General features: G+C 33.2%; 1 protein-coding gene across 1 annotated transcript; it reads left to right on the forward strand.

The window, feature by feature from the left end:
• The first annotated feature begins 15,279 nt into the window (after positions 1-15,279).
• LOC130946123 (glycosyltransferase BC10-like) lies at positions 15,280-15,828 on the forward strand. The gene has a single exon (XM_057874804.1). It carries the CDS (start codon positions 15,280-15,282, stop codon positions 15,826-15,828), a length of 549 nt encoding a protein of 182 aa, XP_057730787.1.
• Positions 15,829-16,482: the final 654 nt, after the last annotated feature.

The following is a 16,482-nucleotide window of genomic DNA, read 5'->3' on the forward strand; positions in this document are numbered from 1 at the left end:
AAAAAAGAAAAGAGTCAAGCGAGCTAGTCCGCCGGCCCACTAATCTGCCATAAAATAGGATAGGCTAGCATTTTGAACCCACCTTAGTTAGCGGGCACAGGCCGGCTCGCCCTGTTTATGGTGCGGGCCGGCCCGCTTTGTCACCTCTACTTATTACCCACTTTTTTCTGCGTGTTTAGAGTCATTAATGTTCTTTCCAAAATTAATTTCAGTTTCTCCTAAATCAAATTTCTAACATTCCGCAATCACATTATTACTCATTAAAATACAATTTCTCTATAGAAATTATAGAGGTTAAATTAAAAAAAAATTAACAACTTCTACTATACAACTCATATTTTACATATTGACTATTAAAAAAATAAATAATAAAAATTAAAAAATAAATTTTTAAAAATAATTATTAACTTGTTATATTAAAATCAATAAAGAAGTATGCATAAGAATATTAAATAAAAAATATTAAAATAATTAAAATTATTACCTATTAATGTACATATAAGATAATTTAAAAAATACAATAAGATGTATGGTTTAAAATTTGATAATATTAATTATAAAAATTTAACAATTATAAACATCGTATGTATGAAATTATGAATATTTTGAGTATAAAATTATGGATGTTATTAATATAAAATTATAGATGTTATGTGTATAAATTTATAGATGTTACGAGTAAATTTATTAATTAAATAAATTAATTTAAGAATTTGATATTTTTCAAATTCAATTATAATAATAAAATTTAAAAATATATGTGTTAACTTGATAGTTACTTATGCAACAACTAAAAAATGACATGTGAATGGATGTAATATTTAATAAGAGAAAGTCTAGGTGCCAGCAGATTTTGTGATTTTTAGCCATCAATTAGTCATCAATGATATTTTTAATGGTGTGAGATTGCATCTAATAGTGTAGAATCATTCAATTTTCTTTTGATGGTTAAATGCTGGCTAGAATTTAACAAAAGTGCTGGCCCCTAACATTCCTCATTTAATAAACATGAATTTAATTTTTAGATGTTAGTTGTATGTAATTATGGATGTTATGTATATGAACTTATGAATGTTATATTGTTATGTGTATGAATTTAGTACATTATAATTATAAATGCACATAAAACACACACACACAAAAATTAAATCAGTTTATTACCATATTTCATAAAAACTAGTGTGTTTTTTCATATTTTCAAAAATTGGTTAACTAGTAACAATCTTATCAGGTGAGTCTGTCTATTCAAATTATTTTTCAACTCCTTCCGACATAAATATCGTGTTAATATAAGATCGAATTCAAATGTCATATTATTTGCAATAATAAAAGCGATTTCTTATAAATTTTCTTTGTCTATATTCCAATTGAACTTGTAAGTGAATTAAAATTGTGATTTTTAGCCTCTAAAAAAATATACGGGCTTCATGATTCTTCTAACAATAATAAACCTATTAAACAAAGTCTTTATGTTTGCTAACTTATGGAATGATAATAAATGAAATAAAAGAATTAAAAATCAATTTCAATTAAAGTTATTTAATGAATATTATTATTATTATTATTATTATTATTAGTGTTTATTATATTTTTAAATATAACATTTAAATTATAAAATAGAATATTAAGTAATAATTACAAAAATGTCTAATAATTAAAAATATGATATTATACTTTAATATTATTAATAAATTGGACTAATAAAAATATAATAAATGAATTGATAGAAAAATGAGATAAAAAATTAAAATATTATTAAATTATATAAATAAATTAAATTTTAAAAAATTTTAACTAATTATGACCGAAATTTTTTTCTTACTAAATTTTTTCCTTATTATTATGACTTTGCATTTATACGTGCAATGAAGCTTGATTTGACCATCAACTTACCATATCATTCGTCTCTAGTTATTAGTTAAATAGCTTTGCATTTATACTTAGAGTAATGCTAGGGAACCAAAAGGATATCAGTAAAAAATCAGTCAAATATCTTTGGGTGAATTAAAATTTTTTACGAATTAATATATATGGATGTTCCTTCTGCTAAGTATTAAAATGTTTCTTTTTCATGCTAAATGGATGTTCTTTTATATATTTTTCGAATTTTTTTGTATTACAAATGTAAATGTCTCTATTTCTTTAATAATTTTATAATTTTTTTTAAATTTTATAAATATTTAATTATTTTTGCTAAAATATAACTGAATATTTCTTTTGTTAAGTGTTAGAATTGTTGTAAAATAAAGGATATATAAAATAAAGATGTATAAATAGAAGACTCTATTATTAATATAATTAGCTCAATAATTTTTATATATATATAATAATATTATATGTTATATTGTGTATATATATACAAAGATAAGAAAAAGTATTAAAAATAAAGAGAGAGAGATTTGCATTTGATACTATCTCAATATAATAAAGATGGTTAATATTGCTATTAATATTATATGTAAAGAGTAATAGAAAATAGAATTTAAAATACTTATAAAATAAAAGAAGAGAAAGAATTGTAATAGAAATATAAGGAGAAGAGTATTTGATTGTAACATAAAGAGGGAATAGATTTCTTATTACTTATCACAATATAATAGAAACTTATATATTTACTACTTTTATATATTAGAAGCGTATTAAGGGGAGGAGAAAGTATAAAGAGAGGAAGAGGATTTTTTTATTGCTGTATCTCAAGACTCGTACAACACCCCCTATTTATACATGCATGGGGTCTTTATTTTCAACATGCATTTAATCTTCATTCTCTTTTGAAAATATAAGTTTTACATGGGAATGGGCATCCACGTTGCTTGTTCTTATCACAACACTCCCCCTTGGATGCCCATTTAGGATTATTGCCTCATTAAAACCTTACTAAAGGAAAACCCTGTGGGAAAAACCTTAGTGAAGGAAAAAGAGTACAATATCCTTTGTGATGGGGACTGCCTCATTAAAAACCTTGTCAAGAAAAACCCAATGGGAAAAAAACCTGACCAAGGAAAAAAGAGTACAGTCTCCCCCTCTTGCTGACATTATTTAATATTTTGAAATCGGCGCATCCCAATCTCATGTACCAATCTTTCAAAGGAGGATTTTGGGAGTGACTTTGTGAATAAATCTGCCAGATTGTCACTTGAACGGATCTGTTGGACATCAATTGTCCCTTGATTTTGAAGATCATGAGTGAAGAAGAATTTGGGAGAAATATGCTTTGTTCTATCGCCTTTAATGTATCCGCCTTTAAGTTGAGCAATGCATGCTGTATTATCTTCAAACAGGACAGTTGGAGCTATCTTATAATCAATCAGTCCACATGATGACATAATATATTGAATCAGACTCCTTAGCCAAAAACACTCGCGACTAGCTTCATGAATCGCCAGTATTTCAGCATGATTAGAGGATGTTACAGCAATTGTCTGTTTCGTGGACCTCCAAGATATAGCTGTACCACCATATGTAAACAGATATCCTGTTTGAGATCTCCCTTTATGTGGATCAGACAAGTAGCCAGCATCTGCATAGCCAACTAGTTGCGACTTGGATCCATAGGGGTAAAACAATCCCATATCAACCGTTCCATGAAGATATCGAAAAATTTGTTTGATTCCACTCCAATGTCTTCTGGTTGGAGAGGAACTATACCTTGCTAGTAAATTCACCGCGAATGATATGTCAGGTCGCGTATTATTAGCAAGATACATTAGTGCTCCAATGGCACTAAGATATGGCACTTCAGGACCAAGGATATCTTCATTTTCTTCTTTAGGATGGAATTGATCATTTTTCACATCCAAAGATCTTACGATCATTGGTGTACTTAATGGATGTGACTTATCCATATAAAATCTTTTCAAGATCTTTTCTGTGTATGTTGTTTGATGAATAAAGATCCCGTCTTTTATATGTTCGATCTGCAGGCCGAGACAAAATTTAGTCTTTCCAAGATCTTTCATCTTAAACTCTTCTTTTAGAGTTTTTATAATTGTTGGAATCTCTTCAGGAGTCCCAATGATATTTAAATCATCAACGTACACAGCAATTATAACGAATCCAGATGCAGATTTCTTTATGAAAACACATGGGTAGATATCATCATTCTTGAATCCGTTTTTGGCCAGATACTCAGTAAGACGATTATACCACATTCGTCCAGATTGCTTTAGACCATATAAAGATCTTTGTAATTTGACTGAGTATAGCCCTTGTGAATATTCATTGGATGGTTTAGATATCTTTAATCCTTCAGGGACTTTCATATAGATATCCTGATCTAATGAGCCGTATAAATAGGCTGTTACCACATCCATTAAATGCATATGCAGTTTATGATATGCAGATAAACTGACCAAATAACACAAAGTTATCGCATCCACTACAGGGGAATACGTTTCTTCATAATCTATACCGGGCCTTTGTGAAAAACCTTGTGCCACAAGTCGGGCTTTATACCGCACAACTTCATTTTTCTCATTTCGTTTTCTCACAAATACCCACTTATATCCAACAGGTTTTACATCTTCAGGTGTACGGACTACAGGTCCAAAGACTTCACTTTTTGCAAGTGAGTCTAATTCAGCCTTCATGGCTGCTTCCCATTTTGGCCAATCATTTCTTTGTCGACATTCTTCGACTGATCTTGGCTCAAGATCCTTACTTTCATGCATGATATCTGATGCCACATTATATGCAAATATTTCATTGACAATTGTCTTATTTCGGTCCCATTTTTCTCCTGTAAAGACATAATTTATCGAGATCTCGTCATTTTCACAATTTTCAGGTACCTGAACGTCTTCTGGCGTTATATCAGAATTCTGGACAATTGCCGGTGTCTTTACTATGTCTTTTTCAACAGGAATCGTATTTACCTCTTTTCTCTTTCGAGGATTTTTATCTTTGGAACCAACAGGCCTGCCACGCTTCTGGCGTGTATTTGCTTCCGTGGCTATTTGTCCTACTGGGACATCAATTCGAATTGGGGCATTTTTCGCCCTGCCACGCTTCTGGCGTGAATTTGCTTCAGTGGCTACTTGTCCTACTGGGACGTCAATTCGAATTGAGGCATTTTCTGCTGGTATGTAAGATTTGGTTATCCTCTTTGTATCGGAAAATGCATCAGGCAATTCATTTGCTATTCTTTGCAAATGTATAATCTTTTGAACTTCTAATTCACATTGCCCTGATCGAGGATCTAAATACATCAACGATGATGCATTCCAATTAAGTTCCTTTTCAGGAAGCTTATTCTCTCCCCCTAATGTTGGAAATTTTGATTCATCAAAATGACAATCCGCAAACCGGGCTTTAAACACATCACCAGTTTGTATCTCAAGATACCTCACTATAGAGGGAGAATCATATCCAACATATATCCCCAATTTTCTTTGGGGTCCCATTTTGGTGCGATTAGGTGGTGCAATGGGAACATATATTGCACACCCAAATATTCTTAAATGGGAAACATTTGGCTGCTGGCCAAAAGCTAATTGTATAGGAGAGAATTGATGATAACTCGTTGGCCTCAAACGAATAAGTGCTGCGGCATGTAAAATAGCATGCCCCCAAACCGAGGTTGGGAGATTTGTTCTCATAAGCAAGGGTCTAGCAATTAATTGGAGGCGCTTAATAAGTGATTCTGCTAACCCATTTTGTGTGTGAACATAAGCTACTGGATGTTCAACACTTATTCCATTAGCCATACAATAAGCATCAAAAGCTTGGGAAGTAAATTCACCAGCATTATCAAGACGAATTGCTTTAATTGGATTTTCTGGAAATTGTGCTTTTAATCGAATAATTTGAGCCAGTAATCTCGCAAACGCCAGGTTGCGAGAAGATAATAAGCACACATGTGACCATCTCGAAGATGCGTCTATGAGGACCATAAAATATCTAAAAGATCCACATGGTGGATGAATAGGTCCACATATATCACCTTGAATCCTTTCTAGGAATTCAGGGGACTCAAATCCAATCTTTACTGGTGATGGCTTTAAAATTAGCTTTCCCTGAGAACATGCAGCACAACAAAATTCACTAGTTTTAAGAATCTTCTGGTTCTTTAGTGAATGTCCATGAGAGTTTTCAATAATTCTCCTCATCATGGTTGTTCCCGGATGACCCAATCGGTCGTGCCAAGTTATGAATTCATTTGGGCTAGTAAACTTCTGGTTTACAGTGGCATGTGATTCAATTGCACTAATCTTGGTATAATACAACCCAGATGAAAGTGAGGGTAATTTTTCTAATATAACTTTCTTATTTGAATCATGAGTTGTGATATATAAATACTCATGATTTCCCTCATTCATAGTCTCAATATGATATCCATTTCGGCGAATATCTTTGAAACTCAACAAGTTCCTCAGAGACTTGGTAGATAATAGTGCATTATTTATTATAAATTTTGTTCCTCCAGGAAACAAAATTACAGCTCTTCCGGAGCCTTCTATCACATTGCCTGAGCCAATAATAGTATTAACATATTCCTCTTTTGGCACAAGATGGGTAAAATATATATCACTTTTGAGAATAGTGTGCGAACTTGCACTATCCGCAAGGCATACATCTTCATTACATATCCTTGTCATTCTTCAAAAACAAATAATAAAATGAGTAATATGCACAGTTAAATTGAATACTTGATCAGAATTATTTTTCTAAGAAACACTGTACATAAGATAATGTCATATACTGAAATTTTATTTTAAAATTTGACACATTTAATAATTTCAAAATTCATATTAATATTTCATTATTTATGTACATCACATAAAACTTAACAATAAGTTCTTTACATTATTTATTTACATATATACTTCACAATCCCACATATTAAACTATTCCATCATTGATCAAATGACCAATATTTCCTTCAGGGTCCTCAAAGAAATCAGATACATCATAATGAGTGGTGGAGTTCTCAGCATCATTTGAAACAAAATTTGTTTCCTTTCCTTTGTCGTTCTTTTTCAAAGATGCCTGGTAAAGATCGACTAGGTGCCTTGGGATACGACAGGTACGTGACCAATGGCCCTCTCCACCACAGCGGAAACACTTCTCCTCGGTTGATTTATTCTGCCCGATATTCCTTTCTTTATCCCACTTCTGGTGAGATCCTCTCTTTTGAACATAATTCTTTTTCCTTCCATAATTTTTCTTGTTATTAAAAGCTTGCCATTTACCTCTTCTGGGGTAATGATTTGCCGCATTTACTTCAGGAAATGGGACGGCGCCAGCTAGGCGCGCTTCATGATTTTTCAATAACAACTCATTGTTGCGTTCGGCAACAAGAAGGCAAGAAATTAACTCAGAATATTTTTTAAACCCTTTCTCTCGATACTGCTGCTGCAGGAGCACATTCGAGGCATGGAAGGTTGAGAAAGTTTTCTCCAACATATCATGATCAGTTATTTTTTCCCCACACAATTTCATTCGTGAGGTGATTCGAAACATTGCAGAATTATATTCATTTATAGATTTAAAATCTTGTAAACGCAAATGCGTCCATTCATACCGGGCTTGAGGAAGTATCACCGTTTTCTGATGATTGTACCTTTCTTCAAGGTCTTTCCAAAGATCTGCAGGATCTTTTAATGTAAGATATTCATTTTTCAATCCTTCGTCAAGATGACGACGGAGAAAAATCATGGCTTTAGCTTTATCCTTCTGGGATGCATTATTTTCAGCCTTAATGGTATCTCCAAGATCCATTGAATCAAGATGGATTTCAGCATCTAATATCCATGATAAATAATTGTTTCCAGATATATCAAGAGCATTGAATTCAAGATGAGAGAGCTTTGACATAATGAAAAATTGTTACCTGAGTCTTCCTAAAAATTTGATCAGAGTCTCGTGCTGATAACGTGTTGTAAAATAAAGGATATATAAAATAAAGATGTATAAATAGAAGACTCTATTATTAATATAATTAGCTCAATAATTTTTATATATATATAATAATATTATATGTTGTATTGTGTATATATATACAAAGATAAGAAAAAGTATTAAAAATAAAGAGAGAGAGATTTGCATTTGATACTATCTCAATATAATAAAGATGGTTAATATTGCTATTAATATTATATGTAAAGAGTAATAGAAAATAGAATTTAAAATACTTATAAAATAAAAGAAGAGAAAGAATTGTAATAGAAATATAAGGAGAAGAGTATTTGATTGTAACATAAAGAGGGAATAGATTTCTTATTACTTATCACAATATAATAGAAACTTATATATTTACTACTTTTATATATTAGAAGCGTATTAAGGGGAGGAGAAAGTATAAAGAGAGGAAGAGGATTTTTTTATTGCTGTATCTCAAGACTCGTACAACACCCCCTATTTATACATGCATGGGGTCTTTATTTTCAACATGCATTTAATCTTCATTCTCTTTTGAAAATATAAGTTTTACATGGGAATGGGCATCCACGTTGCTTGTTCTTATCACAACATATATAAGTTTCTATTATATTGTGATAAGTAATAAGAAATCTATTCCCTCTTTATGTTACAATCAAATACTCTTCTCCTTATATTTCTATTACAATTCTTTCTCTTCTTTTATTTTATAAGTATTTTAAATTCTATTTTCTATTACTCTTTACATATAATATTAATAGCAATATTAACCATCTTTATTATATTGAGATAGTATCAAATGCAAATCTCTCTCTCTTTATTTTTAATACTTTTTCTTATCTTTGTATATATATACACAATACAACATATAATATTATTATATATATATAAAAATTATTGAGCTAATTATATTAATAATAGAGTCTTCTATTTATACATCTTTATTTTATATATCCTTTATTTTACAACACGTTATCAGCACGAGACTCTGATCAAATTTTTAGGAAGACTCAGGTAACAATTTTTCATTATGTCGAAGCTCTCTCATATTGAATTCAATGCTCTTGATATATCTGGAAACAATTATTTATCATGGATATTAGATGCTGAAATCCATCTTGATTCAATGGATCTTGGAGATACCATTAAGGCTGAAAATAATGCATCCCAGAAGGATAAAGCTAAAGCCATGATTTTTCTCCGTCGTCATCTTGACGAAGGATTGAAAAATGAATATCTTACATTAAAAGATCCTACAGATCTTTGGAAAGACCTTGAAGAAAGGTACAATCATCAAAAAACGGTGATACTTCCTCAAGCCCGGTATGAATGGACGCATTTGCGTTTACAAGATTTTAAATCTATAAATGAATATAATTCTGCAATGTTTCGAATCACCTCACGAATGAAATTGTGTGGGGAAAAAATAACTGATCATGATATGTTGGAGAAAACTTTCTCAACCTTCCATGCCTCGAATGTGCTCCTGCAGCAGCAGTATCGAGAGAAAGGGTTTAAAAAATATTCTGAGTTAATTTCTTGCCTTCTTGTTGCCGAACGCAACAATGAGTTGTTATTGAAAAATCATGAAGCGCGCCTAGCTGGCGCCGTCCCATTTCCTGAAGTAAATGCGGCAAATCATTACCCCAGAAGAGGTAAATGGCAAGCTTTTAATAACAAGAAAAATTATGGAAGGAAAAAGAATTATGTTCAAAAGAGAGGATCTCACCAGAAGTGGGATAAAGAAAGGAATATCGGGCAGAATAAATCAACCGAGGAGAAGTGTTTCCGCTGTGGTGGAGAGGGCCATTGGTCACGTACCTGTCGTATCCCAAGGCACCTAGTCGATCTTTACCAGGCATCTTTGAAAAAGAACGACAAAGGAAAGGAAACAAATTTTGTTTCAAATGATGCTGAGAACTCCACCACTCATTATGATGTATCTGATTTCTTTGAGGACCCTGAAGGAAATATTGGTCATTTGATCAATGATGGAATAGTTTAATATGTGGGATTGTGAAGTATATATGTAAATAAATAATGTAAAGAACTTATTGTTAAGTTTTATGTGATGTACATAAATAATGAAATATTAATATGAATTTTGAAATTATTAAATGTGTCAAATTTTAAAATAAAATTTCAGTATATGACATTATCTTATGTACAGTGTTTCTTAGAAAAATAATTCTGATCAAGTATTCAATTTAACTGTGCATATTACTCATTTTATTATTTGTTTTTGAAGAATGACAAGGATATGTAATGAAGATGTATGCCTTGCGGATAGTGCAAGTTCGCACACTATTCTCAAAAGTGATATATATTTTACCCATCTTGTGCCAAAAGAGGAATATGTTAATACTATTATTGGCTCAGGCAATGTGATAGAAGGCTCCGGAAGAGCTGTAATTTTGTTTCCTGGAGGAACAAAATTTATAATAAATAATGCACTATTATCTACCAAGTCTCTGAGGAACTTGTTGAGTTTCAAAGATATTCGCCGAAATGGATATCATATTGAGACTATGAATGAGGGAAATCATGAGTATTTATATATCACAACTCATGATTCAAATAAGAAAGTTATATTAGAAAAATTACCCTCACTTTCATCTGGGTTGTATTATACCAAGATTAGTGCAATTGAATCACATGCCACTGTAAACCAGAAGTTTACTAGCCCAAATGAATTCATAACTTGGCACGACCGATTGGGTCATCCGGGAACAACCATGATGAGGAGAATTATTGAAAACTCTCATGGACATTCACTAAAGAACCAGAAGATTCTTAAAACTAGTGAATTTTGTTGTGCTGCATGTTCTCAGAGAAAGCTAATTTTAAAGCCATCACCAGTAAAGATTGGATTTGAGTCCCCTGAATTCCTAGAAAGGATTCAAGGTGATATATGTGGACCTATTCATCCACCATGTGGATCTTTTAGATATTTTATGGTCCTCATAGACGCATCTTCGAGATGGTCACATGTGTGCTTATTATCTTCTCGCAACCTGGCGTTTGCGAGATTACTGGCTCAAATTATTCGATTAAAAGCACAATTTCCAGAAAATCCAATTAAAGCAATTCGTCTTGATAATGCTGGTGAATTTACTTCCCAAGCTTTTGATGCTTATTGTATGGCTAATGGAATAAGTGTTGAACATCCAGTAGCTTATGTTCACACACAAAATGGGTTAGCAGAATCACTTATTAAGCGCCTCCAATTAATTGCTAGACCCTTGCTTATGAGAACAAATCTCCCAACCTCGGTTTGGGGGCATGCTATTTTACATGCCGCAGCACTTATTCGTTGAGGCCAACGAGTTATCATCAATTCTCTCCTATACAATTAGCTTTTGGCCAGCAGCCAAATGTTTCCCATTTAAGAATATTTGGGTGTGCAATATATGTTCCCATTGCACCACCTAATCGCACCAAAATGGGACCCCAAAGAAAATTGGGGATATATGTTGGATATGATTCTCCCTCTATAGTGAGGTATCTTGAGATACAAACTGGTGATGTGTTTAAAGCCCGGTTTGCAGATTGTCATTTTGATGAATCAAAAATTCCAATATTAGGGGGAGAGAATAAGCTTCCCTGAAAAGGAAATCATCGTTGATGCATTTAGATCCTCGATCAGGGCAATGTGAACTAGAAGTTCAAAAGATTATACATTTGCAAAGAATAGCAAATGAATTGCCTGATGCATTTTCCGATACAAAGAGGATAACCAAATCTTACATACCAGCGGAAAATGCCTCAATTTGAATTGACGTCCCAGTAGGACAAGTAGCCATTGAAGCAAATTCACGCCAGAAGCGTGGCAGGGCGGAAAATGCCCCAATTCGAATTGATGTCCCAGTAGGACAAATAGCCACGGAAGCAAATACACGCCGGAAGCAAATACACGCCAGAAGCGTGGCAGGCCTGTTGGTTCCAAAGATAAAAATCCTCGAAAGAGAAAAGAGGTAAATACGATTCCTGTTGAAAAAGACATAGTAAAGACACCGGCAGTTGTCCAGAATTCTGATATAACGCCAGAAGACGTTCAGGTACCTGAAAATTGTGAAAATGACGAGATCTCGATAAATTATGTCTTTACAGGAGAAAAATGGGACCGAAATAAGACAATTGTCAATGAAATATTTGCATATAATGTGGCATCAGATATCATGCATGAAAGTAAGGATCTTGAGCCAAGATCAGTCGAAGAATGTCGACAAAGAAATGATTGGCCAAAATGGGAAGCAGCCATGAAGGCTGAATTAGACTCACTTGCAAAACGTGAAGTCTTTGGACCTGTAGTCCGTACACCTGAAGATGTAAAACCTGTTGGATATAGTGGGTATTTGTGAGAAAACGAAATGAGAAAATGAAGTTGTGCGCTATAAAGCCCGACTTGTGGCACAAGGTTTTTCACAAAGGCCCGGTATAGATTATGAAGAAACGTATTCCCCTGTAGTGGATGCGATAACTTTGCGTTATTTGGTCAGTTTATCTGCATATCATAAACTGCATATGCATTTAATGGATGTGGTAACAGCCTATTTATACGGCTCATTAGATCGGGATATCTATATGAAAGTCCCTGAAGGATTAAAGATATCTAAACCATCCAATGAATATTCACAAGGGCTATACTCAGTCAAATTACAAAGATCTTTATATGGTCTAAAGCAATCTGGACGAATGTGGTATAATCGTCTTATTGAGTATCTGGCCAAAAACGGATTCAAGAATGATGATATCTGCCCATGTGTTTTCATAAAGAAATCTGCATCTGGATTCGTTATAATTGCTGTGTACGTTGATGATTTAAATATCATTGGGACTCCTAAAGAGATTCCAACAATTATAAAAACTCTAAAAGAAGAGTTTGAGATGAAAGATCTTGGAAAGACTAAATTTTGTCTCGGCCTGCAGATCGAGCATATAAAAGACGGGATCTTTATTCATCAAACAACATACACAGAAAAGATCTTGAAAAGATTTTATATGGATAAGTCACATCCATTAAGTACACCAATGATCGTAAGATCTTTGGATGTGAAAAAGGATCAATTCCGTCCTAAAGAAGAAAATGAAGATATCCTTGGTCCTGAAGTGCCATATCTTAGTGCCATTGGAGCACTAATGTATCTTGCTAATAATACGCGACCTGACATATCATTCGCGGTGAATTTACTAGCAAGATATAGTTCCTCTCCAACCAAAAGACATTGGAGTGGAATCAAACAAATTTTTCGATATCTTCATGGAACGGTTGATATGGGATTGTTTTACCCCTATGGATCCAAGTGACAACTAGTTGGCTATGCAGATGCTGGCTACTTGTCTGATCCACATAAAGGGAGATCTCAAACAGGATATCTGTTTACATATGGTGGTACAGCTATATCTTGGAGGTCCACGAAACAGATAATTGCTGCAACATCCTCTAATCATGCTGAAATACTGGCGATTCATGAAGCTAGTCGCGAGTGTTTTTGGCTAAGGAGTCTGATTCAATATATTATGTCATCATGTGGACTGATTGATCATAAGATAGCTCCAACTGTCCTGTTTGAAGATAATACAGCATGCATTGCTCAACTTAAAGGCGGATACATTAAAGGCGATAGAACAAAGCATATTTCTCCCAAATTCTTCTTCACTCATGATCTTCAAAATCAAGGGACAATTGATGTCCAACAGATCCGTTCAAGTGACAATCTGGCAGATTTATTCACAAAGTCACTCCCAAAATCCTCCTTTGAAAGATTGGTACATGAGATTGGGATGCGCCGATTTCAAAATATTAAATAATGTCAGCAAGAGGGGAGACTGTACTCTTTTCCTTGGTCAGGTTTTTTTCCCATTGGGTTTTTCTTGACAAGGTTTTTAATGAGGCAGTCCCCATCACAAAGGATATTGTACTCTTTTTCCTTCACTAAGGTTTTTCCCACAGGGTTTTCCTTTAGTAAGGTTTTAATGAGGTAATAATCCTAAATGGGCATCCAAGGGGAGTGTTGTGATAAGAACAAGCAACGTGGATGCCCATTCCCATGTAAAACTTATATTTTCAAAAGAGAATGAAGATTAAATGCATGTTAAAAATAAAGACCCCATGCATGTATAAATAGGGGGTGTTGTACGAGTCTTGAGATACAGCAATAAAAAATCCTCTTCCTCTCTTTATACTTTCTCCCCTTAATACGCTTCTAATATATAAAAAGTAGTAAATATATAAGTTTCTATTATATTGTGATAAGTAATAAGAAATCTATTCCCTCTTATGTTACAATCAAATACTTCTCCTTATATTTCTATTACAATTCTTTCTCTTCTTTTATTTTATAAGTATTTTAAATTCTATTTTCTATTACTCTTTACATATAATATAATAGCAATATTAACCATCTTTATTATATTGAGATAGTATCAAATGCAAATCTCTCTTTTTTTTAATACTTTTTTCTTATCTTTGTATATATATACACAATACAACATATAATATTATATATATAAAAATTATTGAGCTAATTATATTAATAATAGAGTCTTCTATTTATACATCTTTATTTTATATATCCTTTATTTTACAACAATATATTTACTACTTTTATATATTAGAAGCGTATTAAGGGGAGGAGAAAGTATAAAGAGAGGAAGAGGATTTTTTTATTGCTGTATCTCAAGACTCGTACAACACCCCCTATTTATACATGCATGGGGTCTTTATTTTCAACATGCATTTAATCTTTATTCTCTTTTAAAAATATAAGTTTTACATGGGAATGGGCATCCACGTTGCTTGTTCTTATCACAACAAGAATGCTTTTTTTTATATTAAATAAATATTTTTTTTAATAACACCCGTAATTGCCCCACTTCATACTCCCTAAAAACACAACCTTCAGAATCCACACCCTCCCTTCAACTATGACCAAGCTGATCCAATATTCCAACCGGCTTTATCGGCTTCCTATACACCAATTTCCTGCACCGTTGATGACACCCTCACCAAACCATGCACCATAGGGTTGAATTTTGAAACGAAGGTGATGAGGAGTTCCGTAATCCTAGGAGAGATTTTTAGTTTTTTTCCACATATTAGTTAAGGAGTGATTTAGTTGAATACAACAATTAATAACAAAATTTAAAAATTAAATAAAATTAAATTAATTAAATAAAATATAATTTTATTTATTTTTTGATTGATTCCCTTTTGGTTCCACATACTTTTCCTTATACTTATGAAGCTTAATTTGACCATCAACACTTTCCAATTATATATATTCCATTTCATCCCTCTCTCGGCTTTCATAGGCTCAACACTCCCAATTTCAAATGTCTCCATCAATTAACAAAAGCAACAGTAGTAGTCCACTAATATTAATACTTAAAACCCTAAACATGATATCGTCAAACCCACTCAGATGTCTTCTATGTGCACTACTTTTGTGTTTATCTTCAGTTATTGTATTCACCACCATCACCAAAAACTTCAGCAATAACTGTACCATTCTTAACCCACCGAACACCAATACCCTTCCGTTAACAGAGTACAAGGACGATGAAAACGACGAAATGGAGAAAGAGATGCTTCGAGTGGCTTCACGCATCAAACAAAACCGCTCATCGACTAACCCTAAGAAACTAGCTTTTATGTTCCTCACAACATCGACCCTCCCATTTGCACCCTTATGGGAATCCTTCTTTAGCAAAGCCCCGAAAACCCATTTCACCATCTACGTTCACCTGGACCCCACCATCTCCACGTGGACCCCACACTACTCGAGTGTTTTTCATAATCGCCTCATCATTCCCAAACGCACAGCTAGACATTCCCCCGCACTCGCTGCAGCAGCGCGTAGGCTACTCGCGAGTGCCCTTGTGGATGATCGTGATAATTACATGTTCATACTTCTCTCTAGTTCGTGCATTCCTCTACACTCTTTGTAAAATGATACCAAGCTTAAAATTCAAGTGAATTACAAAAATAATTATAAGAAAAGAAGAAAGTTGGTGATATACTCTCAAGTCATTGAAATTTAAAGTAATGGAAGAAGAATTGAAAATAAGTGAAAAGAGAGAATAATTAATTAAAAGAACCACCGCAAAGTACTGAATACCAATTACAATATATATAGCAAAAGGGAAAATAAATTACTAACTAATAGTGCTATAATTATGTCTAACAAACTAACCAACTTGACAGCTATACAAAAAACAAACTCTATTATGTTACATCCCCCACAAGTTGGTATTACGTGGTTTGTGCAAATCAAGTAATCCCAGCTTGGAAAGCAAATGAGAGAATGGTCCTGGAGGAAGGGATTTAGTGAATAGATCAGCCGGTTGTTCACTGGAGACAACGTGCCTAAGATTAGAAACCCCTTCTTTAAACTTGTTTCGAGCCACATGACAATCAACCTCAACATGCTTGGTTCTTTCATGAAAGACAGGATTTGAAGCAATATAGATAGCAGATTTATTATCACAGAAGATATCAACCGGAAGAGGAGGAAGAATGTTGAGTTCCTTTAGTAGTTTAAGTAACCAAATGAGTTCACAAGTGCCATTAGCAAGGGCGCGATATTCTACTTCTGAGGACGA

The sequence above is a fragment of the Arachis stenosperma genome, chromosome 8 (assembly GCF_014773155.1).
Source record: "Arachis stenosperma cultivar V10309 chromosome 8, arast.V10309.gnm1.PFL2, whole genome shotgun sequence".
NCBI classification, from domain to species: domain Eukaryota; kingdom Viridiplantae; phylum Streptophyta; class Magnoliopsida; order Fabales; family Fabaceae; genus Arachis; species Arachis stenosperma.

Bases quoted from the DNA above. Each gene is read 5' to 3' on its own strand.
- LOC130946123 (XM_057874804.1), top strand. From the start codon at position 15,280: ATGATATCGTCAAACCCACTCAGATGTCTTCTATGTGCACTACTTTTG.